Below are 27,046 nucleotides of genomic sequence, written 5' to 3' on the forward strand. Positions count from 1 at the left end.
GCTCGAGGGGCTGAATGGCCAACTTCTGTTCCTATGTACCTACGAGTCTGCTCCATATGGTCACAGTGCAAGTTATGCAGACAATGTTTCCCATCTTCCCCTTGGCCCACTCCCCAACCGACCACACAGTCCCATGAGAGTGGCCAAAAAAAGAGAAAAAAAATCTTAGACCAATTTAAGAGGGGAAAAAAGATTCAAATTTCCTCTCCAACGTCCAAAGGAGATCAAGTTTCAGGAGCCCATGATGATTAGGAGATATGTTACCCCATATCTACCTACTTTTTATACATGGTTATGTTGGCCACACTCAGGAACTAGTCCAGATCACTTTTGCATGTTTGCAGCGAATCTACACTCACTGCACAAATCAGCAACTTTTTCCATAGGTTGATGAATCTCTAAAAAGACCCCCTGGACATCTAATCTAGTTTTTTTATTGACATAACTTATACTTGTGCCCTCTGGTCCCAGCAAACACAAATAACCTATCCACATAACTGAATCTAATCTTTTCATCGTTTGAAGGAACTATCTTCTTGAAGTCTGTGCATTTTTAGGGTATAAAGCCCCAGGTCTCTAAGCCTGGCATGGTAACTAAAAGCCTTTAAACTTGGTATCTATCTAGTGGTCCATCTCTGGATCTTTTTCAGGGTGGTCTGTGACCTTTCATCAGAACTAATGACCTGAAACGTTAACTCTGTTACTCTCTCCACAGATGCTGCCTCATTTGCTGAGTACTTCCAGCATTTTCAATTTTTATTACAGGTAAACTTCATATCCTTAGTTGAAAAATGGTCGACTCAGAAAGGGTCACTAAAACAAATGTTTTGTATTTTGTAGTAATTTCTTTTAAATGAAAATTTCTAAATTAATTATAAAATGATATTTGTATTTATTTTCTTGCCACATCCCCATAAGGTGTTGACGTATGGTTCCACAGAAATAAGAACAGAATGTATTACTTTAAAATGGGAACGGAATTACGTCTGTTTCCTGGTCCGCCTACCCCTGCCCTCTAATCCCATTTCATTTGAAGATTAGACTTGGTCTTTACTCCCTGGGTGGGATATCAATCAGTATATATTTCATTATACTGTACAAACTAACTAAATAATGCATAGGTCCCTACAGGTTCTTCACAGGTTTCTCAATTATCTGCTCATTTACGCTTTCGAGACCAAAAGAGTTTGTAGCCATTTTCAAGAAAATCCATCATTTGAACCACATAAATATATATTGAAAGTAGTGCAAAAATTGAAAAATTGGTCACAAAAATGTTGGCTCCCACAGAACATGAGCAGGTGAATCCCAATTTGGAAGAGGATTTCAAAGAACTATAAATTCAGACATCATATACAAATTATCTCTTTGTTTCACAGCACTTGATCAATTTCTCAGGTTGGGATAACTCAATCCAAAGCACAGTAGGGGGGCATAATGAGGCCCAAATTAATCCAAACTTACATAGTTGAGCAAGTCTCAACAGCTCTAAATTGGGCCAATTCAGAAGAATTTGGAGCTATCTCCAATACACAGTGCCACAGGCTGTGTACACAGTCAGTAAAGCTGCTGACGTTACAATGCAGTGAAGCAGCCAGTGAGGAAACAGGCACAAAATAGCACATTTGTAATGGAACACACAATTGCTATACTTGCATTGAGAACTGCACACATCAAATGGCAAACCTGAATCCTTCAGGTTTTCCATCTCATCGACTGTCTTAAACTCAGTTGGGTTACATGGGAACTGTTGCCCTAAATTAGGTTTAGTCATATATTTGACAGCACGAGATAAACAAGGCTATTATCAGCACCGTATGCAAACGAATTGTTCATGATCAAAACTGGACTTTTACATAATCGTACTACAACAAACAATGCAATTAGTTCAAGCAATGGAAAAATGAGTTCAAAACTCATAGATGAAGCAAATTAGATGTATCGAGTTGATGTCAGCTTTACCTTAATTGATGAAGAAGCGTAGAGCATATCTTCCAGTAGAAAATGGCAGCATTGGTTCAGATATCCTTCACAAAAGTCCTGAATTAACTGCAGATTATAGAGGCAATCAGCCAATGACATGGTCTCCTTCAAGCATATATCTGTAAAAACAAATATTTACAATGATTAAGCGTCAATGAGACTTTTCTCCAGCCACCCTTGCCAAAAATGCATCCAAGGGAAAAATAATAATGATCCTTAATAGTCTGGTTATAGTTTTGTGCAACTGTCAGTCTGAACTGAAGGCTGCAGCACTTCTAGATTCTATGTCCATACTTATTTTGCTTAGGTTGCATTTGATGCTACCAGCCAGTTGAGTTTTTTTTTTTAATCAGACGGTACTCAGCTTCAAAAAGAGTTTTGAGGTGAAATCTGAAGACCTACAAAGGCATTTTCAGGTTAGTTTGTTTTCACTTATTTTGTTCACAAACAAATGGACAAACCAGCAAAAGCTCACCACTTCTATGCCGATCTGAATACAGAAGTAGGATGAAAATACTGTTGGCATTAAACCTGGCTGCATGTTGGCCATCAACACTGGAGATTTTTATGGCAGAAGTCAATCACAGAGTGTGGCTACGGATATTACTGTACAAGCAGTTTCCTAATGCTCCATCTGAGGGCAGTATTTAGTGAGACAATGGCTGCATCGTTTTGGGCTAATTGTAGCTTCTTAATATACTGAATTAGTGGGGAAGAGTTCCTATGAGCGTTGTGTATCAGAATCAGAAGTGTGCTCTTCATAAATAGTTTAAAAATGTTGTTGCACAAAGAGGAAATTTCTCTTCGTTGTGTTCATCAATGTGAGGGATGTTTGTGCTGAGAATAAAACACTGCACACTGTTATATGTTTGCTCGGTACACTGCTACCTTAGTTAGTCTAGCTAGAGAGATTCTTAGTCTGGAATAGTTAAACATTAATCTTTTATTACATTATAACAATTTATACTAGTCTGTGTGACTCCTCCAAAAGCCACACTGCATCTATCTTCGAGTCTCTCTCACGTGATCTCGATCATCGTCGTGGTAGGAGGCATTCTTCACACTTTTTCACATTCACCCTATCAGACCTTTATATGACACACAACATTTCCAGTGTACAGGGGAAAGGGAGGGAAATCATAATCCTTTTTAAGAAAGAAATAGGAGACTACATTGTAAGAAATTTTGAATAACGAAGCTGGTAGCTGAGACGTTCTTAAACATACAAGTCCTGAAATTCGACGGGATTTTATTTCCATTCATTCATGGGATGTGGGCGTCGCTGGCTAGACCAGCATTTATTGCCCATCCCTAACTGCCCTTGAGAAGGTGGTGGTGAGCAGCCCTCTTGAACCACTGCAATCCATTTGAGGTAGGTACACCCACAATGCTGTTAGGAAGGGAGTTCCAGGATGTTGACCCAGCGACAGTGAAGGAATGGCGATATAATTCCAAGTCAGGATGGTGTGTGATTTGGAGGGGAACTTGCAGGTGGTGGTGTTCCCACGCATTTGCTGCCCTTGTCCTTCTAGTTGGTAGAGGTCACAGGTTTGGAAGGTGCTGTCTAAGGAGCCTTGGTGAATAGCTGCAGTGCATCTTGTAGATGGTGCACACTGCTGCCACTGTGCGTCGGTGGTGGAGGGAGTGAATGTTTGAAGATGGGGTGCCAATCAAGCGGGCTGCTTTGTCCTGGATGGTGTTGAGCTTCTTGAGTGTTGTTGGAGCTGCACCCATCCAGGCAAGTGGAGTGTATTCCATCACACTCCTGACTTGTGCCTTGTAGATGGTGGACAGGCTTTGGAGGTGAGTTACGCACCACAGGATTCCTAGCCTCTGATTTGCTCATGTAGCCACAGTATTTATATGGCTACTCCAGTTCAGTTTCTGGTCAATGTTAACTCCTAGGATGTCGATAGTGGTGGATTCAGCGATCATAATGCCATTGAAAGTCATGGGGAGGTGGTCAGATTCTCTCTTGATGGAGATGGTCATTGCCTGGCACTTATGTGGCGCGAATGTTACTTGCCACTTATCAAACCAAGCCTGGATATTTTCCGGGTCTTGTTCCATTTGTACACGGACTGCTTCGGTATCTGAGGAATCGCGAATGGTGCTGAATATTGTGCAATCATCAGCGAACATCCCCACTTCTGACCTTATGATTGAAGGAAAGTCATTGATGAAGCAGCTGAAGGTGTTTGGGCCTAGGACACTACCCTGAGGAACTCCTGCAGTGATGTCCGAGAGCTCAGATGATTGACCTCTAACAACCACAACCATCTTCCTTTGTTCTAGGTATGGCTCCAACCAGCAGAGAGTTTTACCCCGATTCCTATTAACTTCAGTTTTGCTCGAGCTCCTTGATGTCATACTCAGTCACTCAGTCAAATGCTGCCTTGATATCAGGGACAGTCACTCTCACCTCACCTCTTGAGTTCAGCTCTTTTGTCCATGTTTGAACCAAGGCTGTAATAAGGTCAGGAGCTGAGTGGCCCTGGCGGAACCCAAACAGAGCATCACTGAGCAGATCATTGCTAAGCAAGTGCCGCTTGATAGCACCTTCCATCACTTTACTGATGATTGAGAGTAGACTGATAGGGCGGTAATTGGCCGGTTTGGACTTGGCCTGCTTTTTGTGTTGAGGATACACCTGGGCAATTTTTCACATTGCTGGATAGATGTCAGTATTGTAGCTGTACTGGAACAGCTTGGCTAGGGGCGCGCAAGTTCTGGAGCACAGGTCTTCAGTACTATTGCCGGAATATTGTCAGGGCCCATTGCCTTTGCAGTATCCAGTGCCTTCAGTCATTTCTTGATATCACACAGAGTGAATCGAATTGGCTGAAGTCTGGCATCTGTGATGCTGGGGACTTCAGGAGGAGCCCGAGATGGATCATCCAACCAGCACTTCTGGCTGAAGATTGTTGCAAATGCTTCAGCCTTATCTTTCGCACTGATGTGCTGGGCTCCCCCATCATTGAGGATGGGGATATTTGTGGAGCCACCTCCTCCGCTAAGTTGTTTAATTGTCCACCGCCATTCACAGTTGGATGTGGCAGGACTGCAGAGCTTTGATCTGATCCGTTGATTATGGGATCACTTAGCTTTGTCTATCGCATGCTGTTTACGCAGTTTGGCATGTAAGTAGTCCTGGGTTGTAGCTTCACCAGGTTGACACCTCATTTTGAGGTATGCCTGGTGCTGTTCCTGGCATGCCTTCCTGCACTCTTCATTGAACCAGGGTTAGTCTCCTGGCTTGATGGTAACAGTAGAGTGGGGAATATGCTGGGCCATGAGGTTGCAGATTGTGGTTGAGTACAATTCTGCTGCTGTTGATGGCCCACAGCACCTCTTGGATGCCCAGGTTTGCATTGCTAGATCTGTTTGAAATCTATCCCAATTAGCACAGTGATAGTGCCACACAATACGATGGACGGTATCCTCAATGTGAAGGCAGGACTTCGTCTCCACAAGGACTGTGCGGTGGTCACTTCTACCAATACTTCATGGACAGATGCATCTGTGGCAGGCAGATTGGTGAGGACAAGGTCAAGGATGTTTTTCCCTTTTGTTGGTTCCCTCACCACCTGCCGCATACCCAGTCTTGCAGCTATGTCCTTTAGAACTCAGCCAGCTCGGTCAGTGGTGGTGTTACCGAGCCACTCTTGGTGATGGACATTGAAGTCCCCCACCCAGAGTATATTCTGTGCCCTTGCCACCCTCAGTGCTTCCTCCAAGTGGTGATCAACATGGAGGAGTACTGATTCATCAGCTGAGGGCAGGCAGTAGGTTGCAATCAGCAGGAGGTTTACTTGCCCATGTTTGACCTGATTCCATGAGACTTCATGTGATTCTAACAGTTACAGCAGAAGACCAGCAGAACTCCCAAGGAATTTCAGGGGTACAGCTTTGTTCTGCATGAGGAAAACTCAATGAAACCAAAACAATTAAGTGTTGACATGTGCTTTATTCAGTTGTCTTTGGTTACACACACCCTTTGCAGTCATTTATCAGAGACCCTTAAATGTTATTACACTGCCTCAAGAACAGAGGTGGTTCTATTTACATTATAAAACAAAGCTCTCAATGTGCATTGTGTTTAAAGAATGTAATTCAGATTGCCAATTGGAGTAGGAGGTTAGCTCTCCATGGAATGGGCAAATAGGAGCTTTTGCCAGTTTGGGACTCCGGTGGCCACAACTGCATTTCTCAATGATGATACCGAACGTCAAGCATCCTGACTGAAATAAGATGTTTGAGATGTGATATGAAAGCAAGCTTCCTCCAGGTTGAATCCTAAGTTACTGCATTACAGGAAAACAGGATACTTCTTTGACACTGGATCCCTTAAAAAAAAACGGAGCCTCACCTTCCATTCGGAGAACGTCGGGACAGTAAAAATGGATCAATGCAGCTAATGAGCAACCATCTGTAGTGTCCTTCAGCAGGTTTTCTACTGGTGGGATGCAGGGCAGCTGTTTAGGCAGTATTTGATCTTTCCTGTAGCGGGCCTATCACCAAATAACAGAGGCAGTTAGACAAGTAAATGTATTTGGAAAACAAACAGCAGACCTTTAAAAAAAAATTTTTTTAAACTTAAATTCTTTTCTTTAAAACAGAAAGATGTTTAAAAACAGTGATCTGTGACTAGACTATTTAAAATCATTTAGTTTTGATTATGGAAATACATATGGCATTAACAAAATTCAGAGAACATTTCCATTCTGCAGTAATGTAGCAAAGTTTACTCTTTTACCCTTTTTGTAAAGGCACCAAGGATGTTTATAGATATTGAGTGGCAGGCATTAGGAAGTATATTTTATATATTTTTTAAATATGTCCCTGTATACATTCCATTGTTCTGCCTGTTGGTAGCAGCTAAAACATAACAAATTCATTAAAGTACCCACATCAGCATCTCAGGCACTACATGAATACCTATCTAGCTGTTCACTGTAGTGCAGAGCAAATTACATAATAAGTACTGAAAAAGCTTGTGGAAGAAGCAAGACTTCATTGATATCAGCAATACAAAATATACAATTTTTTTTAACCAAAATGTGAAATAGAATTTAGCTACCAGTATGCATTTTGCAAGCCTTTAACAAAAAGCTATTTATAGAAGTTAAAAAATGCTACTTTTCACTGCTAAGATAAAAATGGGTCACTTTCATTAACCTAGCAATATCCCATCCAGTCAGTCATTTCAAAGTACAATCAAGTACAAACAGTGGGGTCATGTAACTCTTTTGTCTTATGGGAGTGTGACGTGAATACATTCTAAAAGAGAAATGGGTGCGACCTTCTGAACTCTGACGGTGACACTGACTCACTTTTATGTGACTCTGGAGAGCTGCCAGAGTGACTACATCACTTAATGCAAGGAGCCTGCTCTGTGCATCTAGAGGCTCTGAAAAGACCAGTGGAATTTCCCACATTGGTCTCCAATGGCCTAAGGAGGCTAGCTCGAGACAATGAATATAAAGTGGGAACTGGAGAGAATGGTTCCTGGAGATCTTTATATTGCCACTTTCCCAAGATTGGGTACCAATGGGTCTGTGAGATAAACTTAGTACTGGTCTGTAAACTAATGATTGTTCATGATGCAAGTTGAATGTTGGAATGATTTACAGTACTTCTAAACAAGTCTTCCCAACAATATTGTTGGCCAGCAAAGAATCCCACTATATGCAAATACATCCATCATCATTTGAGTAGTGTTGTGGTTGGGACAGACCAAGGAGATGGGCCACCTTTCTCTCCTCCAGAGTTTTCAGTAGAAGTAGTTTAAAACACAAGTTATATATAGAAGACCAATCTTATGTGGGGAAATTGGCTGAGTCCCATCCCTAAAGGTTGAATAAGAAAGCTTTACTGGAAAAATCTCCCTGATAGCAATCGTAGGATGTGACCAAATCATTGTAAATGAACTTGTGGTGTGAAGAAATAGTGATTTCTTTGAGATCAGTATATATTTGATTGACAGACAGCTTTTTTAAAGAATAATTCTGAATATTGTTCAAGATCGAGAACAATAAGTCAACATGTTCTGAAGATTTAGTACTCTCATGGAAGTCTACATATTGTGTTAGTTCCTTTGCCTATCTCAATTCCCAGCAGAGGTAGCTCGACAAACTTGGTTGGCAAGCTACTGTACTCACTAATGTACCTTTTGCCAGTTTTATTCACCAAGTTTCCATAACAAATTATTTTGTGTAAATTATTGCAAGACTCAAATTAAAGCTGGTCATGGTATTAGTGAAACAAGACCACACATTAATGTCTAACAAAGAAATAAAAATACATCGTGGAAAACTAGGAATATAAAGGGAAACTAAAAGGTTTAAAAAGTAGTTAATACAATAAAATAACTAACAGGGTGGCAACTTATATGAAGGTATCTAACATGCCATATTTAATTCTTTATTGATGTAATTCTGAAATCGTTATTTTCATCATGGATTTTTTTTGCTGAATTAAGTTGATTAAACTCTTGTAAATGAGTCCATCAACAGCTTAATTGCTAAATGTACCACATGATGCAACAATAACTTATGCAGACAAGGAACCTGGAATTTTTTTGCTTCTACATTCACCAACCTATGATTTTCCACCCGTTAAAGTGAACAAGCAGAAAATAGCAGAGAGTCAAGCAAAGAAACAAGAAATCCCAGCCATGTTGTCCTGAGTCAGCCAGTTTCAGCCAGGGTTCTACAACTGACCTAAAATGTCCCAATCCCCAGGGAGGGAGATACAAGCACACATAACTCTTTAAAAACATCAAAGATCGCATGGCACGTTTGAAGAAAAACTGGACAATTCTCAATTCTGAATCATGGCCAGTATTCACCAAAAACATGGTTCAGTTGCCTGCCTGTTTGGGTGGTTGTAAAAGTTCCTATGGCACTATATTTAACCTTCAATCAACATCACAAAACAGATTATTGCGTCATTATCAAATTGCTTTTTGTGGGACTTTGCTATGTGCAAACTGGCTTCCGCGTTTCCTACATTACATCAGTGACTACACTTCAAAAGTACTTCATTGGCTGTAAAGCACTTTGAGACATCCGGTGCTCATGAAAGGCGCTGTAAAAATATGAGTCTTTCTTTTCTCTTTCTATTTATTGCCCTACTGTTTGCGGGACCTGGTTGTGTGCAAATTAATTAGCTGCCACTTTTACCTAAATTATGTGAATACACTTAAAAAAGGTACTTAATTAGCTGTGAAGCACTTTGGGATGTGAAAGATGTTGTAAAAATATAAGCTTATCATCTTCACATTTATACTGGAAACTTCCTATGTAAACTCTGACATTGCACAATCTGGCCATCAGACGGTGTTGCATTATCATTTTCAGACAAATCACTCAGCCACTAGCCTGAGCTTGGACGTGATATTTTTATTTCGAGCTGTGATGCTATGAGCCAAGTTTGAATTGTGGAATCTGAGCATGTGCAATGTATTCAAAGTCCCAGATTCTAATTATCTTACCTGTATCTTATATAGTTAAAAAAGTCATGGATTATCACCTGTGTTGTGCTTATAGTAGGAATGGCCTCTAATTATCAATTAACTCATCACACACAAACATACACTTAATATTAACTTTCAACTTGATGAATTTTTTAAATTTCTCATACAAACTGAGACAACTCCTGTTAAGAGAAAACATTCTACGCTAAGGGATGCATGCAGATGTGAGAGGAAAAACTGTGGTGAGGTTCATCTTTAAATAAATGCCACTGAAGATGAGGGTTAATGCCAGAAAATGATATTACATCACAACAGAGTAAAAAGTTAACACAGTGTTCATCAGCACAGGTTAGCACAACAACATTGAGAATGAAATAAATTATTCACAAATACAATGGATCACTAGTTATTGAATTAACTTACAGGAACCAGTTTCCAATACCATTTGGTAGGAGACTTCAGAGGAAGCAGCATCAAGGAGAGAGAAAGGATTGAAGCGATGAGAAAAAAAAGAAAGTCATAATTCTGTCAAGATTCACATGCAGTACTTAAAATCTTTTACTGTTCTTCACCATATTTTAGAAAAAGATACAGATGTCTTAAGAGTTTGTGAACTATTGAGCTGCATTTTGCAGTCAGCAGCAAAGTAACAGAGCTCGCGCTGATCTCAAAGAAAGATGCCCGCAAAGATCTAGTAATTGCTGTGGCGTGGTTTTCCCCTTTTCCGACGCCAGTTTAAATCTAGTGCCAAGTCAAGGGGATGTCTTGCTATGCAGCAGCAGTGAAGTCAGCAAGCAGGGTAAGCAGCTAATCACATTGCACACCCACATACAGCAAACCAATATGGATTGTGATGAGAAAATACTGTATTTCTAAAAAGCACTTAATATCCTTTACTTTTAATGTAAATTTTCAGATAGCAAAATAAATGATTATGATTGGATAAAGAAAGAAGCTAATATATCAATATAAACAAATTTGAAAAAATTGTATGTGCAATTTTTAAAAATCAAAATAGAGAAATCTGACATTCCACAAATGTAAAGTTAGCTTTCCAGGTCCAGTCAGGGTGCTTAGCAGTAATTATGAAGTTAGTATGCCATTAAAAACTCAGTTACATCTCATTCAACAAGGTGTAACTTTTTCAAGGGTTTTCACAGCAAGACTAACAACCAAGAGTAGATGTTCTCCACAATTTGTAAGATTTCCCCTTGACTACAGTCTGGGCGTACCTCAACAGCGCTCCCTCCAGAGAAGCGTAGAATCACTGACAGCAACTTCTGGATTTCTGCACACTTGCAGACTCTAGAAGTTGCTGTCAGTTCAGTGGAGTAATGACATTGAACTCTGCCAGTTTCGCCATCATTACTACTGCAAAATCTGGGCCTATAAATATTAGACTTTGCCATTCTTGTTACATTAGTCTCATTAATAGGGATAAAAATATCAGCATTACTGTTTCTCAGTGCACTATGACTACAGGTAGAACTAGGCAGCATGAAATGGTTACACAGGTTAAGAATTGTAAAATATTTTTGAATGGTGTCCAAGGATTTTTACAAATGGAATCTAAATATTTCACCCAAATTTAAATGGAATCTAATATCTCACGATATTACCACAGGACAGTAACAAACATTTAACAAGTAATATTTCTATGATGTCACAATATTACTGACATCACATACATGAGAGAGCTGGGAATATAGGCTAACAAAGACAGCTATTGAAGACCAGTTACTCAGACACGGACTGTTAGACTGCATAGTAGGTCATACATACAAGAAATATATAAGGTGTATCGTGGTAAACAGTTAGGCATTGCTTGGTTATACTGTAAATATGTAGTTCAACTCAATTTTCTTTACAAATCAGCATTTAATCTTAACATCTACAGTATGCCCAAGAAACTATTCAATCAACATCATTTTTGGACAATATAAGCTTAAAACCATTGTTTCAAGAGTTTTAAAAATAGTTTAGGTACAACTGATATACCCTTCCCATTCAGGAGAGGGAGATGATACAGCTGTGGACTGTCTCCCTAATGATAATGTTTGCAATAAATAAATTCAAACAGAAGTATCAGGCTGTTAGATATAAAAGTGTGGGTTGGTGATTAAATTTCATAGACGACAGTTCTTGCAATTACTTAAGAAGCCAGTGGAATATGCAAATAGACTAGGTGTGATTTCTCAAGGTCTTTAGAAAATAGAATTTGCAGTTATACAGTTTTCTTGTTCATTACGTATGTAAAAGAACAGAATCCTCTAACAATCTTGACAGTACATATCACTCGAGCCTTCCGAAGCAGTTGTTTTAAGTATTGAGCAAACAATAAACCGTAAGTAAACATGGGAACGATTTTTGTCAAAACCCTCACCTTGGAGTGAAGGGGGGAAAAAACTGCAACAGGAATACCTATTTTGCCCTGTTCGGCAATAATGGAGTGACTGTGACTTTGTGTCTCAGCAGCCCACCCTTTCCCACCCCCCTCACTCTCAGGGTTAAGGAGAGAAATACATCCAAGGAGATAAAACAGATCTCAGCAGTGCAAAAACCATGTAAATTGAAAACTGACCACAGGCATTGGGAACTCTGTAAACAAATATTTTGGAATGTAAAGAACGTTTCATTTATTCATCCAACACATTTCTAAAATCTACTCCCCAGACATCAAAATACATTGTAAAATTCAAATATCAACTTCACGTTGAAAGGTGCCATTTTCTATTGCACTGGAAGGGGAACTACTGCTAATATGTTCCTATTACTAAAATTGCCATAAATTATTTTTTGCTTTGTTAACCTTCATTTTAAGATTACTATTTTGATCTCCCATTGTGCTGCTCATGGGTCTGAAACAGCTGTCATTTTTAACTGCTAACCCACCCAATCTGTTACCACCGTGCAAAGTGATTTAAGATATATCGTGAGGCCACTTACAAGTTGATTGCTGAAGGGAATTTTCTATAGATTGGCAGCTACTTGTAAATCCCAGGAGTTCGGGATTCATGAGCAGTTATTAGACGATGGAAAATACATTCAGCTATTAGCCTTAACTGGAAAGACACTAATTATCACGGTCAGAGAAAACACCAGGAAATGGCTGGCTTCTTCTTTCAATATTTTAACACTTTACAGGTGCCGTCTAAAGTGAGAAGACATGTAAGAGATAAAGGATTCTGCCTTTAATCTTAGTACTATGAAGTCATCAGCTGCATTGCTTTTCCATTCCGATGCAATGTGGCTGATTAATTTCAGATTACATAATTTTTGTTGATTTGTGCAGCAAACTATGGCCAATTGTACCTTCCATGAAATTAGCCACACTCAGTGCAGATTTGATTCTCAGCAACTACTGACTGGAAAGAGTGATGTGACAAATTCAATTTCATATAATACAAACTGGAACAAATTTAACATTAAAACAGTTGTGCAGAATTTAATTTCAGAATGGTTCACACTCTAGTAAAATATCTACAGAAACTACATGGTGTAAACAGGCACTGCAGGATGCAATTCAACACCAACCTCCTAGAGCATCTATTTTTTTTCTGTCAGTATATGGTGATGTCGGACAAGACAAAACAATACATATAGTTAAATACTGAAATAACAACTCATCCATCTGCCTGGGACTTGCCTTCAGCAAGGATTGGAAAATGATGGTTGGACCTTCCGCTATTTCCTCCCTGACTTCTTTTAACAACCTGGGGTACATTTCATCTGGCCCTGGTGATTTATCCACTTTCAAGGATGCTAATCCCCTTAATACTTCCTCGCTCCCTATGTTTATCACATCCAACATTTCACACACCTCCTCGCCCTTAATTACAATGCCTGCATTGTCTCCCTCTTTTGTGAAGACAAACGCTAAGTATTCTTTAAGAACCATACCCACATCTTCCACCTCTACATATGTTACCTTTTTGGTCTTTTATGGGCCCTATTCTTTCCTTGGTTATCCTGTTAATCTATTGATAAAACATCTTTGGGTTCTCTTTGATCTTACTTGCCAATATTCTTTCATGCCCTCTCTTTGCTTTCCTTATTTCCTTTTAGATTTCACCCCTCCACTTTCTATACTCCTCTTTGCTTTCTGCAGTATTGCGTTCTTGGCGTCTGACATAAGCTTTCCATTTCTGTCTTATCTTACCCTATAAGCTCCTTGACATCCAGGAGGCTCTAGATTTGGCCGTCCCCCTTTTTCTTTGTGGGAACAAGTTTACTCTGAACCCCTTGAATCTCCCATTTGAATGCCTCCCACTGCTGACACTAATTTACGTTCAAGTAGATGTTTCCAGTCCACTTGTGCTAAATCACTCCTCAGCTTAGTAACATTGGGCTTACTCCAAATGAGAACTTAACTCCTGTTCTATCTCTGTCCTTTTCCATAATTATGTTAAAACTAACAATTATGATCACTAGCACCAAAATGCTCTCCCACTGCTACACTTTCCACCTGCCCAGCTTCATTTCCTAAAACTAAGCCCAGAACCGTGCTCTCTCTTGTTGGACTTGCTACATAGTGGCCAAAAAAGTTCTTTTGAATGCACTTCAAGAATTATGTTCTCTTCATTCCTTTCATACTAAAACTATCCCAGTTAATATTTGGGTAGTTAAAATTCCCTATTACTGCTCTGTTGTTTTTGTACTTCAGAGATTTGCCTGCTCTTCTATCTAACTCTGACTGTTTGGGGGTCTATAGTACACTCCCAGCAGTGTGATTGCCCCTTTTTTGTCCCTTAGCTCAATCCATATGGCATCATTTGATGATCCTTCCAACATATCATCCCTCCTCACAGCTGTAATTGTTTCTTCAACCAAAATTGCATCCCCCCATCCTTTTTTACCCCCTCTCTATCTTCTCTGAAAACCCTGTAACCAGGAATATAGAGCTGCCATTCCTGTCCCTCTTTAAGCCATGTTTCTGTAATAGCTATGATATCATACTGCCACGTTGCTATCTGTGCCCTCAGCTCATCGGTTATATTTGTATTGATGTATATACCCTTCAGCACTGCCAAACTCTTGTTTTTATTTTCTAACCTTTGCTTCCTCTGCCTTCCAGACATATTCACTAATTTTCTGCCTTCCATTTCTGATTTTGTCCCATATGAATTCACCCTCAGGTTCCCATCCCTCTGCCAAACTAGTTTAAATCCTGCCCAACAGCACTAGTAAACCTCCCCTCAAGGATATTTGTCCCAGCCCTGCTGAGGTGCAAACCATCTGGCTTGTACAGGTCCCAATGCCCCAGGAATCTAAAGCCCTCTCTCCGGTACCATCTCTCCAGCCATGCATTCATCTGCTCTATCCTCCTATTTCTGTTCTCTGCTCACTAGCACGTGGCACTGAGAGTAATCTGGAGATTACTACCTTTAAAGGTCCTACTTTTTAATGTCTTTCCTAACTCCTTAAACTCTGCCGGAGGACCTCTTCACTGTTCTACCTATGTCATTGGTACCGATATGGACCATGATCTCTGGCTGTTCACCCTCCCCCTCCAGAATGTTCAGCAGCCACTCAGTGCCATCTATGGCCCGAGCACCAGGGAGGCAACATACTATCCTGGATTCACACCTGTCTGCTCCCCTAACTATAGAATCCCCTATCACTATTGCTCTACCAGTCTTGGTTGTACCCCTCTGTACAGCTGAGCCACCTGTGGTGCCATAGCCTTGGCTCTGGCTGCACGACCACCACCACCACCACCCCCACCCACCCCCCCCTCCAAGAAGAACCATCACCTTTATCAGTATTCAGAACTAAATACTGGTTGGAGAATGCGATGCACTCAGGGGACTTCTGCACTACCTGCCTCGTTCTTTTTGAATGTCTGGTGGTCACCCATTCCCCGTCTCCCTTGTTCCTTTCAGCTGCAGGCTGACCACATCTATGAATGTGCTATCCACGCAGCTCTCAACCTCATGGATGCATTTCAGTGATGCCAGCTGCTGCTCAAGTTCCGAAACCCAGAGCTCAAGCTACTGCAACTGATGACACTTCCTGCACAAATGGTTGTCCAGGACACAGGAAGCATTCTGGAGTTCCCACATTGCACAGGACGTGCACTCTTGAGGTTGGAGCCGCCCTGCCATACTTTATGAACTAATAACCTTGTTACTGCTAATAAACCTTACTACTGATAATAAGCCTTACCAATGCTAATAAAGCTTTGCCAATAATAATAAGCCTTACTATTAATTCTTTCTTTTGGGCCTCCTTATCTCGAGAGACAATGGATACGCGCCTGGAGGTGGTCAGTGGTTTGTGAAGCAGCGCCTGGAGTGGCTATAAAGGCCAATTCTGGAGTGACAGGCTCTTCCACAGGTGCTGCAGAGAAATTTGTTTGTTGGGGCTGTTGCACAGTTACTATTAATAAACCTTACTAATACAGATAAACTCTACTAATACTTAATACACCTTATGTAAAAATACAAGATAAGAGTCAGCAACTACTCACTTGTTACTGGTTATTATTAGTTAATACTTCTAATGCTTTTTAAACACCCAATTATTTAGACTCAGTCCCTAACCAGCAATACTCACCAGCCAATCAACTTACGACTTTCCTGTGATATCACAGTTTGAATTTTATTTTCAAACCTGGTGTTCTGTAGATGCTGCAGCTGTAGCAGTGTTCCTCCTCTTTCTCACAGGTAATTGCAGACCCCGAGTCTCACTCTGTATTTCTATCCTCTCCCTCTCCGGTGCGCTCTCTTGCGGGTTCACTGCCTCCACTTTCTCCCAGGTAACCAAGGTAATCTGTGGCTCACAGATTCAAGTGGAACTAGCAACAGGAGGACCACGAGCATACCTGCTCTCAACTTTGTTCTTGCAGTGCTTCAAGTACAGTATTTAAGTCTAAAACCCCCTTGTGAAGAATGGGGATAAGAGGTCGAAAAAGAAAGTTTCAGGATCACAAACCTGCATTTCTGCTGAAGTGAGGCATTCCTGCATCCCACGGTTTAACAAACAAGTCTGCAACACTGCTGATTCGAAACAAAGAGTTAATGGTTCTCAATGGTTCTCCTGCTTCGGGGGATGGGGGGGGGGGAAGGGGGTGTGAGTTGCATGGCGAGCAATGGTCATCCACTGTAATGAGTTTGTTTCTTTAAGATAAGTTTTTAGTCTTCACAAGTTTGGTGCCAGTGGAATAAAGAGACACTGAGCTGAAACCTTCATGCCTTCAGTGCACTTCTTCCTGGTTTGCAATTTTTGGCATAATCGGTAGGATTCTACAGTGCAGGCCCCAATTTTATTTATTTTTATTTAGAAATACAGCACTGAAACAGGCCCTTCGGCCCACCGAGTCTGTGCCAACCATCAACCACCCATTTATACTAATCCTACATTAATCCCATTACCCTCTCACATCCCCACCTTCCCTCAATTCCCCTACCACCTACCTACACTAGGGGCAATTTATAATGGACAATTTACCTATCAACCTGCAAGTCTTTGGCTGTGGGAGGAAACCGGAGCACCCGGCGAAAACCCACGCGGTCACAGGGAAAACTTGCAAACTCCGCACAGGCAGTACCCAGAATCGAACCCGGGTCGCTGGAGCTGTGAGGCTGCGGTGCTAACCACTGTGCCACTGTGCCGCCCTTAACCTCAGAAATTTTTTTTGTGTAGCCAACAAGATCCAGCCAGCCACTTCTACCCAGTGGGCATCGCAGGCAATGTCATCATGGCTAAACATCTTGCATGACTCTCAGTTTCTAAGCATGTCTGAAGAGATGGAAGAGCATTTGGCAGAGATGGAGCGTATGGCTGAGTAACTGAAATGGGCTATGGAAGAGGTCAAAGCTGCTCCAGCGGAGGTCCAGGCTTTATAGGATGAAGTATCTAGGCAGGGACCAGGAAGAGGCTCCCAATGTGTCCTCCTTTAGCCCAGCACAGGAAGGATGGCATGTCTCTTTCTGCACATTCTATCTACCAGCTGGAAGGAAGTTGGACAGATTTGGAGGGAGACTGGAAACATAGAGTGACCCTGCGGCTGAAGACAGGATCGAGGGTGCGCAAATGGTCACGGCATCCAGGGGCCTCAATGAGAGTGAGCAGGCGGCATTCTTGATTGAGCATCTGTTTGGGAAAGCCCATGGAGAACTACTAAGGAAAGGTATTGATGTCCAGAAGAGCCTACAACTGATCTTTCAAATCCTGACAAGGGTGTTTGGCGAGAGCAGCAGTCTGCCATAGCTGCAGGAGAAATTCTACAGCTATAAACAGTGTGAAGGAGAGAACTTAGTTTCAGTATCCCTTGAACTGGTACACCTGTTTCAATTGTCCTCCTGGATCCCTCCTACAAACCAACAAAGGAACTTCAGTTGAAAAATTGCCTAGCGGAAGGGGTGAGGGATAAAAATGTTCAGATGGAGCTGAGGAGGCTTACCAGCGACAAGCCCCAACTATCCTTCTTTGACGTGCGTGATCACATTAATCAAGATCATGGGAAAGGACAGGATCACCAAGACCCAGAGGGAAGCTACCATCAGAGATTGCTACGCAACAGGCGCAGATTCAATCTTTGCTGTCCTACCTCCAAAGCAAGTCCCATGCTGATCACACTCAAAAGATACTTCAAAAGGTGCTGGAATTGCAACGGTATTGGGCACTTTAAAGAAGACTGCCCTCAGCAACCACTGGCCCCACTGGCAGCAGGAACTGGATCCCCCACCAAGCGTAACTGCATTCCTTCCACCGTGAGCCAGGCTGGGGGGTGGGGGGGGGGGGGGGTGGCGATGGGGGCGAGATTCTCATGTAAAGCAATAGGAACTTGTCTAACAGTTGGTGTGAGATTTGGTGGGGTAGAAGTGTCGTGCTTAATTGACACAGGAACAGACATGTCAACCATTACCAATCAATTCTTCAGACAGAACCTAGCCAAAGAGTGTGAGCTGGTACATGTCTCTTCACTTTTCCGAATCTCTGCTTCACAAGGAACAGACATCCTCTATCGCAGTTATGTTGAGCTCTCCATATCGGTCCTCAGTCACACCTTTCACAAACTAAGATTTTTGGTAGTTCGTGACCCAATAGATACTCCAGTAGAAGTTAGGAAGTTGAGAATACCTGCAGTATTCAGGTGAAATGTATCGAGACACATCCAGGCATCATTGTATGTATGTGACAAGTACATGCAACACATTGCAAGCTTGGCAGGGGGAGGCCCAGGGTTCAAGCACTCAAGGTCTATCAGCCTATACCTGACTTTAGAACCATCTGAGTCGCAAAGAACTGAGCTGTTCTCCTACTCATCCGCACCATCACTGTCCTTGAAAGAGCATCCCACTCTTCACCTTGTTGCAGCGTCACGTTTCTCACCAAGCTGAGCTACCCACAGGTGTAACACTTGGAGTGATTCCAGTTACTCTGGGAGAGAAGGATCGAGTCACCAAGCAGATCACAAATTTCAGTGATAAAGATGTTTACATCCAACCAAAAACTCCCATCTGTGTCCTTAAGCCTGCAGCTGTTGTTGAAAATGGACTTACTGGGAAAGACATTCCTCACCTTATCTCAAACATGGATATCGATGAGTTGGAGCAGACACTTACCAAGTACATAATAACTTTTAGTAAGGATGACGATGGCATTGGTTATTGTGATTTGGTGAGCCACAAGGATGACTGCCCAGTAAAGATTCCTCACCACAGAATCCCACATCATGGGGATCAAGTCAGGGAGTACCTGCTGTAGTCCTTAGAACGCGGTGTCATCTGAGTCTCGTCGAGTCCATACACCTCATCCATAGTCCTCGTGAGGAAGAAAGATGGGAAGCTGAGGATTTGTGTCGACCACTGGGCACTCAACGCAATGACTCACAAGGACACCTATCCTCTACCGAGAATTGAGGAGGCATTACAGGTCCGCAAACGCGCAAAGTCTTGATTTGGCCCACAGCTATAACCAGCTACCATCGTCGAGGAAGACATCGAAAGGACTGCATTCTGAACGGGAACAGGGGGTCTTTACAAATACATGAGAATCACGTTTGGGCTTTGTAATGCCCCTGCCACCTTCATGGGTGTAATGGATAAAGACCTTCATCGACCTCAATTTCCAGTCCCTTCTGGTCTATTTGGTTGACAGACTCGTCTTCGGTTCGACAATCGAAGAGACTCTTGGAAGACTGGATACTGACTTATCCTGCTCGTCGAAGCTCAACTTGAAAGTCAAACCAGGGAAGTGTCAACTTTTCCAGACAAAAGTACAGTGCCTTTGACATCTCGTCACCAGGAAGGGCATAACTCCAGATGATGAGAAGATCCACACTGCACGACAGTGGTCCCGACCTACCATGGAAAGAGAATTACGTGCATTCCTCGGTCTAGCTGGCTATTACAGGAGGTTTGTGCCAGGCTATGCACAGTTGGCTACTCATCTCCATGACCTACTAAGGAAACCAGAAGGTGTTCGAGAAGCTAGTTGGGAAAGACATACTAAACATGATACTTCACAGAGCATCACAGGGGCCTGGACTCAAGCATGTGCACAGAGCTAATTTCTGATTCTGGATTTGGTGTTGGTGTGAAGGACGATGGTAATGATTGTGGGTTTGTTGGTGCAGTGGGAATCAAAGGGATCTTTTCGGTGAAGCGCTCTTTTATGAGCTGTTTTTTGAGAGCTCTGGTGGCTAGGGGCACTGGTCATTCATACCTCTCCTGCACTTCTTGCTGTACAGGTGATGTTAAAGGCTAGACCAGTGGTTTTCAAACTTTTTTGATTAAAGGATCCCCTTTTCAAATGGATTAGTAATCACTGATCTCCAATCTAAATTATAATGTTATATGGAGAGTTGGCATAGACTCGATGATCTGAATGGCCTCCTTCTGTCCCGTAAATGACTCTGTGTCTCTATGTGAAGACTCCTTTCACGCTCTCAAGCAGAAGCTCATCTCATCACCAGTCCTTGGTTACCCAGATTTCCATCTTCCTTTTGTACTGGAAACTGATGCCAGGTTCCTTGGTCTAGGCACTGTACTGTCCCAGGTTCAATTGCAGAAAAGAGTGGTTATCGCCTACGCTAGTCGGAGTCTTAAGCCATATGCAGAATTATTCCAACATGAAACTCAAACTGCTAGCTGTGAGGTGGGCTATTGCTCAAAAGTTCAGAAACATTCCAATCGGTGCAGTGTTTAAAGTGTTTACAGACAACAACCTGCTCAGCTACTTATAGACATCCTCCAAGCATGGAGCAATAGAGACCAGATGGGCAGCTGACCTCTCTCAGTTCAGATTCCAGATAAGATACAGGTCTGGCAAAAGTAATGGAAATGCTGATGCTCTCAGCCGGAAGACTGACCATGGGAGGGAACCCACCTCCGTCATGTTAGAGGAGATTACAGTTGATGCCATGCACCTGCCTCGAGCAAATGGCAGCCTTCATATCCCAATTCCCCATGAAATCTGGGCCAGGATTCATCAAAGTGTCACTGATGTGCCTATGAATGAGATTCAGACCAGATCCAGAAGGGTAGAGCTACACATGTTCTCACCTTTGCCACCAATTTTAAAGGAGCACCACAGGCAGCTTCAGCTTGTTGATGCAGACATCAGTAGATTCCTGGAAAACTAAACATTCACCCACCCGACGTTAACTTCTGAAGGAGTCCAAATGGCAAGTAAATTGTTCAGGTGCTGGAAAAGGATCAGGCAGGAAGATGGTATTCTCTACCGACTTGTTCACAATGGTGGGAGGGAGGTGAAGCCACTCATCTTCCCCAGCAGCCTCAAGCTTCAAGTGTTGGAAGCAGTTCATGATCAGGCAGGCCACCAGGCATTGGAAAAGACAACTGTGCTGACAAGTGGGCAGTGCTACTGGCTAGGATTGTCTGCTGATATTGTTAACTACTGTCAGAACTGCAAGAGGCGTACTTTGGCCAAAGTAGGGAAGCAGCTTCACCCCAACATGGGATCCCTGATGGCTACTAGGCCATTGCAAGTATTCGCGATGGATTTCACAGTCCTCGACCCCAGCAGCAATTGGGTGGAACACGTTCTTGTACTAACCGATGTCGTCACCAAGTTTACACAGGCAATTCCCACCAGTGATGAGAAAGCCTCAACCGTAGCCCGAGTTTTAGTGCGTGACTAGTTTGATCGTTTCGGCATTCCATGCAGAATACACAGGGGCCAAGGGTGCAATTTTGAGAGTAAGATCACACAAGAGCTTTGCAAGGTGTTTGTATTGTCAAGAGTCGCACCACTCCCTACCATCCTGAGGGTAATGGACAGTGTGAAAGGTTCAATTGTACTCATGACAGACTGCGCACACTACCTCCCGAAGGAAGTGGCCGAGTACCTTCCAGAACTGGTTTATGCATATAACAGTACCCCACATTCTTCAACAGGCTATTCTCCACACTACCTCTTCTTTTGGAGAGACCCAGTTCTTCCAGTAGGCAATCTACTGGGGTTCAACATGCATTCTGAAGGTGATGGCCAAGTTGATGATTGGATAGCTGAGCGTCATACACGGCTACATCATGCATTTGAGATGGCATTGAAGACGACAGGAAATGAAGCGCTGAGAGGAAAAGTGTTACACGATCGCAAGGCTGACCATGTGGATTTCCTGATCGGCGCAAGAGTATTTATCAAGAACAGTAACATAAAGGGTGGAAACAAGATACAAGATGTCTGGGCTCCTGAACCCCACAAAGTCGTTCAGCGTCTTGACACTGGTGGTCACACTTATGATGTGGAACTGGTGACTGGAGGGTAACCTCACAAGACGGTTCACAGAGGGGAGCTGCTTGATGCCAGAAGCCTTGTAGATGACGACTGTTTTGGTGACTGCAGCTTTGATAGTAGCGGAGGTGCGGGAGCGGGCTTACCGCTGGGAAGTCAATTTCAGTGTAAGTTTAAAAGTTAATTCCCTTTTGTTTTCGGAGGACCAGGGGACTGCTGGGTAAGTAAAAACTATATATTTGGGTGGTGGCTGTACCCGAGACACTACACGTGTAGTGTCTCCCACCCACCCTCCTCCTCTAACCAAAAAAAAGGACTCTGTTGTGTTGATAAGGTAAGCTTTTTATTTAAGAAGTTCTGTCCGTTGGATTGCTAACCTAACAAGTTTTGACTTTTTTTTTGGTTTTTCAGTAGATTTGTTGGGAATTTAGAATAGAGGGAATGGAAGTTAAGGCAGTTGTATGTTCCTCCTGCAGAATGTGGGAGGTAAGGGTCGCCAAGAGTGTCCCTGCTGACTGCATCTGCGGGAAGTGCACCCAACTCCAGCTCCTCGAGAACCGTATTAGGGAACTGGAGCTGGATGAACTTCGGATCATTCGGGAGGCGGAGGGGGTTATTGAGAGGAGTTATGGGGAGGTAGTCACACCTCAGGTAAAAGAAGTAGGTAGATGGGTTACCGTCAGGGGAAGGAGAGGGAACCAGCAGGCAGTGCAGGGATCCCCTGTGGCCGTTTCCCTCAACAACAGGTATACCGTTTTGGATACTGTTGCGGGGGACGACTTACCAGGGGTAAGCAATGGGGTACAGGTATCTGGCACAGAGTCTGTCCCTGTTGCTCAGAAGGGAAGGGGGAAGAGGAGCAGAGCATTAGTCATTGGGGACTCCATAGTTAGGGGAACAGATAGGAGGTTCTGTGGGAACGAGAGAGACTCACGGTTGGTATGTTGCCTCCCAGGTGCCAGGGTTCGTGATGTCTCGGATCGTGTTTTTGGGATCCTTAAGGGGGAGGGGGAACAGCCCCAAGTCATGGTCCACATAGGCACCAACAACATAGGTAGGAAGAGAGATGGGGATTTAAGACAGAAATTCAGGGAGCTAGGGTGGAAGCTTAGAGCGAGAAAAAACAGAGTTGTTATCTCTGGGTTGTTGCCCGTGCCACGTGATAGCGAAGCGAGGAATAGGGAGAGAGAGGAGTTGAACACGTGGCTGCAGGGATGGTGCAGGATGGAGGGTTTTGGTTTCCTGGATAATTGGGGCTCTTTCTGGGGTAGGTGGGACCTCTACAAACAGGATGGTCTTCACCTGAACCAGAGGGGTACCAATATCCTGGGGGGGAGATTTGCTAGTGCTCTTCGGGGGGGTTTAAACTAATTCAGCAGGGGAATGGGAACCTAAATTGTAGTGCCAGTGTACAGGATGTTGAGAGTAGTGAGGTCAGGGATAAGGTTACAAGGACGCAAGAGGGCACTGGCAAGCAAGAACTTGGTTTAAAGTGTGTCTACTTCAACGCCAGGAGCATCCGGAATAAGGTGGGTGAGCTTGCAGCATGGGTTGGTACCTGGGATCTCGATGTAGTGGCCATTTCGGAGACATGGGTAGAGCAGGGGCAGGAATGGATGTTGCAGGTTCCGGGATTTAGATGTTTCAGTAAGAACAGAGAAGATGGTAAAAGAGGGGGTGGGGTGTGGCATTGTTAATCAAGGAGAGCATTACAGCGACAGAAAGGATGTTTAAGGACTCGTCTACTGAGGTAGTATGGGCCGAGGTTAGAAACAGGAGAGGTGAGGTCACCCTGTTGGGAGTCTTTTATAGACCTCCAAATAGTTCCAGAGATGTAGAGGAAAGGATAGCGAAGATGATTCTCGACAGGGGCGAGAGTAACAGGGTAGTTGTTATGGGGGACTTTAACTTTCCAAATATCGACTGGAAATACTATAGTTCGAGTACTTTAGATGGGTCAGTTTTTGTCCAGTGTGTGCAGGAGGGTTTTCTGACACAGTATGTAGACAGGCCAACCAGGGGCGATGCCACATTGGATTTGGTACTGGGTAATGAACCCGGCCAGGTGTTAGATTTAGATGTCGGTGAGCACTTTGGTGATAGTGATCACAATTCGGTTAGGTTTACCTTAGCGATGGGCAGGGACAGGTATATACCGCAGGGCAAAAATTATAGCTGGGGAAAAGGAAATTAAGATGCGATTAGGCAAGATTTAGGATGCGTAGGATGGGGAAGGAAACTGCAGGGGATGGGAACAATCGAAATGTGGAGCTTATTCAAGAAGCAGCTACTGCGTGTCCTTGATAAGTATGTACCTGTGAGGCAGGGAGGAAGTTGTCGTGCGAGGGAGCCGTGGTTTACTAAAGAAGTTGAAGCACTTGTCAAGAGGAAGATGGCGGCTTATGTTAGGATGAGACGTGAAGGCTCAGTTAGGGCGCTTGAGAGCTACAAGCTAGCCAGGAAGGATCCAAAGGGAGAGCTAAGAAGAGCAAGGAGAGGACACGAGAAGTCATTGGCGGATAGGATCAGGGAAAACCCTAAGGCTTTCTATAGGTATATCAGGAATAAAAGAATGACAAGAGTTTGATTAGGGCCAATCAAGGATAGTAGTGGGAAGTTGTGTGTGGAATCAGAGGAGATAGGGGAAGTGTTAAATGAATATTTTGCGTCAGTATTTACAGTAGAGAAAGAAAATGTTGTCGAGGAGAATACTGAGATTCAGGCTAGTAGGCGAGATGGGATTGAGGTTCACAAGGAGGAGGTGTTATCAATTTTGGAAAGTGTGAAAATAGATAAGTCCCCTGGGCGAGATAGGATTTACCCTAGGATTCTCTGGGAAGCTAGGGAGGAGATTGCAGAGCCTTTGTCCTTGATCTTTATGTCGTCATTGTCGACAGGAATAGTGCTGGAAGACTGGAGGATAGCAAATGTTGTCCCCTTGTTCAAGAAGGGGAGTAGAGACAGCCCTGGTAATTATAGACCTGTGAGCCTTACTTCGGTTGTGGGTAAAATGTTGGAAAAGGTTATAAGAGACAGGATTTATAATCATCTTGAAAAGAATAATTTCATTAGCGATAGTCAGCACGGTTTTGTGACGGGTAGGTCGTGCCTCACAAACCTTATTGAGTTTTTCGAGAAGGTGACCAAACAGGTGGATGAGGGTAAAGCAGTGGATGTGGTGTATGTGGATTTCAGTAAGGCGTTTGATAAGGTTCCCCACGGTAGGCTATTGCAGAAAATACGGAAGTATGGGGTTGGAGATGATTTAGAGCTTTGGATCAGAAATTGGCTAGCTGAAAGAAGACAGAGGGTGGTGGTTGATGGCAAATGTTCATCCTGGAGTTTAGTTACTAGTGGTGTACCGCAAGGATCTGTTTTGGGGCCACTGCTGTTTGTCATTTTTATAAATGACCTGGAAGAGGGTGTAGAAGGGTGGGTTAGTAAATTTGCGGATGACACGAAGGTCGGTGGAGTTGTGGATAGTGCCGAAGGATGTTGTAGGGTACAGAGGGACATAGATAGGCTGCAGAGCTGGGCTGAGAGATGGCAAATGGAGTTTAATGCGGAAAAGTGCGAGGTGATTCACTTTGGAAGGAGTAACAGGAATGCAGAGTACTGGGCTAATGGGAAGATTCTTGGTAGTGTAGATGAACAGAGAGATTTTGGTGTCCAGGTGCATAAATCCCTGAAAGTTGCTACCCAGGTTAATAGGGCTGTTAAGAAGGCATATGGTGTGTTAGCTTTTATTAGTAGGGGGATCGAGTTTCGGAGCCACGAGGTCATGCTACAGCTGTACAAAACTCTGGTGAGACCGCACCTGGAGTATTGCGTGCAGTTCTGGTCACCGCATTATAGGAAGGATGTGGAAGCTATGGAAAGGATGCAGAGGAGATTTACTAGGATGTTGCCTGGTATGGAGGGAAGGTCTTACGAGGAAAGGCTGAGGGACTTGAGGTTGTTTTCGTTGGAGAGAAGGAGGAGGAGAGGTGACCTAATAGAGACATATAAGATAATCAGAGGGTTAGATAGGGTGGATAGTGAGCGTCTTTTTCCTCGGATGGTGATGGCAAACACGAGGGGACATAGCTTTAAGTTGAGGGGTGATAGATATAGGACAGATGTCAGAGGTAGTTTCTTTACTCAGAGTAGTAGGGGCGTGGAACGCCCTGCCTGCAGTAGTAGTAGACTCGCCAACTTTAAGGGCATTTAAGTGGTCATTGGATAGACATATGGACGAAAATGGAATAGTGTAGGTCAGATGGTTTCACAGGTCGGCGCAACATCGAGGGCCGAAGGGCCTGTGCTGCGCTGTAATGTTCTAAAAAAAAAATGATGTAGGAACAAACAACACACGCAGTGATGTGTTAGCTGGCAGTGGCTCAAGTGATGAGGAATTTGTTAGTGACATTGACTCCTAGGATGACCCGTGTGTTATGAATTTAGAGGGCACACCTAGTGTGTGGAGGCCTATCACAGTACCTGAAGATGATGCAGAAATGTCACGAAGTGAGACTGCAGCTGAAGCGGTCAGTGTTCCTGCTCATGAAGTCCCTGAAGACATGAATGACATAGACCCCGCCACCGAGCTCAGGCTAAACTGAATTAAGGTGAGAGTGTTTCCGACATACATCTCAGCTGCTCCCACATCATATTAAAGGAAAAGATAGACAAATTTTTAATTAGTAATGGGTTGAAGGATTATGGAGAATGGGCAGGAAAGTGGAGTTGAGGCCGACATGAGGTCAGCCATGATCATATTGAATGGCGCAGCAGGCTTGAGGGATTGAATTGCCTACTCCTGCTCCAAGTTCTTATGTTCTTATCTGTTGAGAGTACCCGTACAGATGACAGGTTAAGAAGGTCATCTTGAGCAAATGCTGG

The 27,046-nt window shown here is 43.2% G+C and overlaps 1 protein-coding gene across 3 annotated transcripts in view; it reads right to left on the reverse strand.

The window, feature by feature from the left end:
• Positions 1 to 27,046, reverse strand: part of camsap2a (calmodulin regulated spectrin-associated protein family, member 2a) — a 234,924-nt gene that overhangs the window by 66,892 nt on the left and 140,986 nt on the right. For 2 of the 3 annotated variants that reach the window (XM_068037604.1, XM_068037603.1), the window contains 2 exons: positions 6,353 to 6,494; positions 1,963 to 2,102 (listed from right to left, as the gene is read on the reverse strand). In XM_068037604.1, coding sequence (XP_067893705.1) covers positions 1,963 to 2,102; positions 6,353 to 6,494 — 282 coding nt within the window. Of the gene's footprint in view, positions 1 to 1,962; positions 2,103 to 6,352; positions 6,495 to 9,883; positions 9,917 to 27,046 lie in introns of all 3 variants that reach the window. The other variant, XM_068037602.1, reaches the window with a different exon arrangement.

Source organism: Heterodontus francisci, chromosome 8, assembly GCF_036365525.1.
Source record: "Heterodontus francisci isolate sHetFra1 chromosome 8, sHetFra1.hap1, whole genome shotgun sequence".
NCBI lineage: Eukaryota > Metazoa > Chordata > Chondrichthyes > Heterodontiformes > Heterodontidae > Heterodontus > Heterodontus francisci.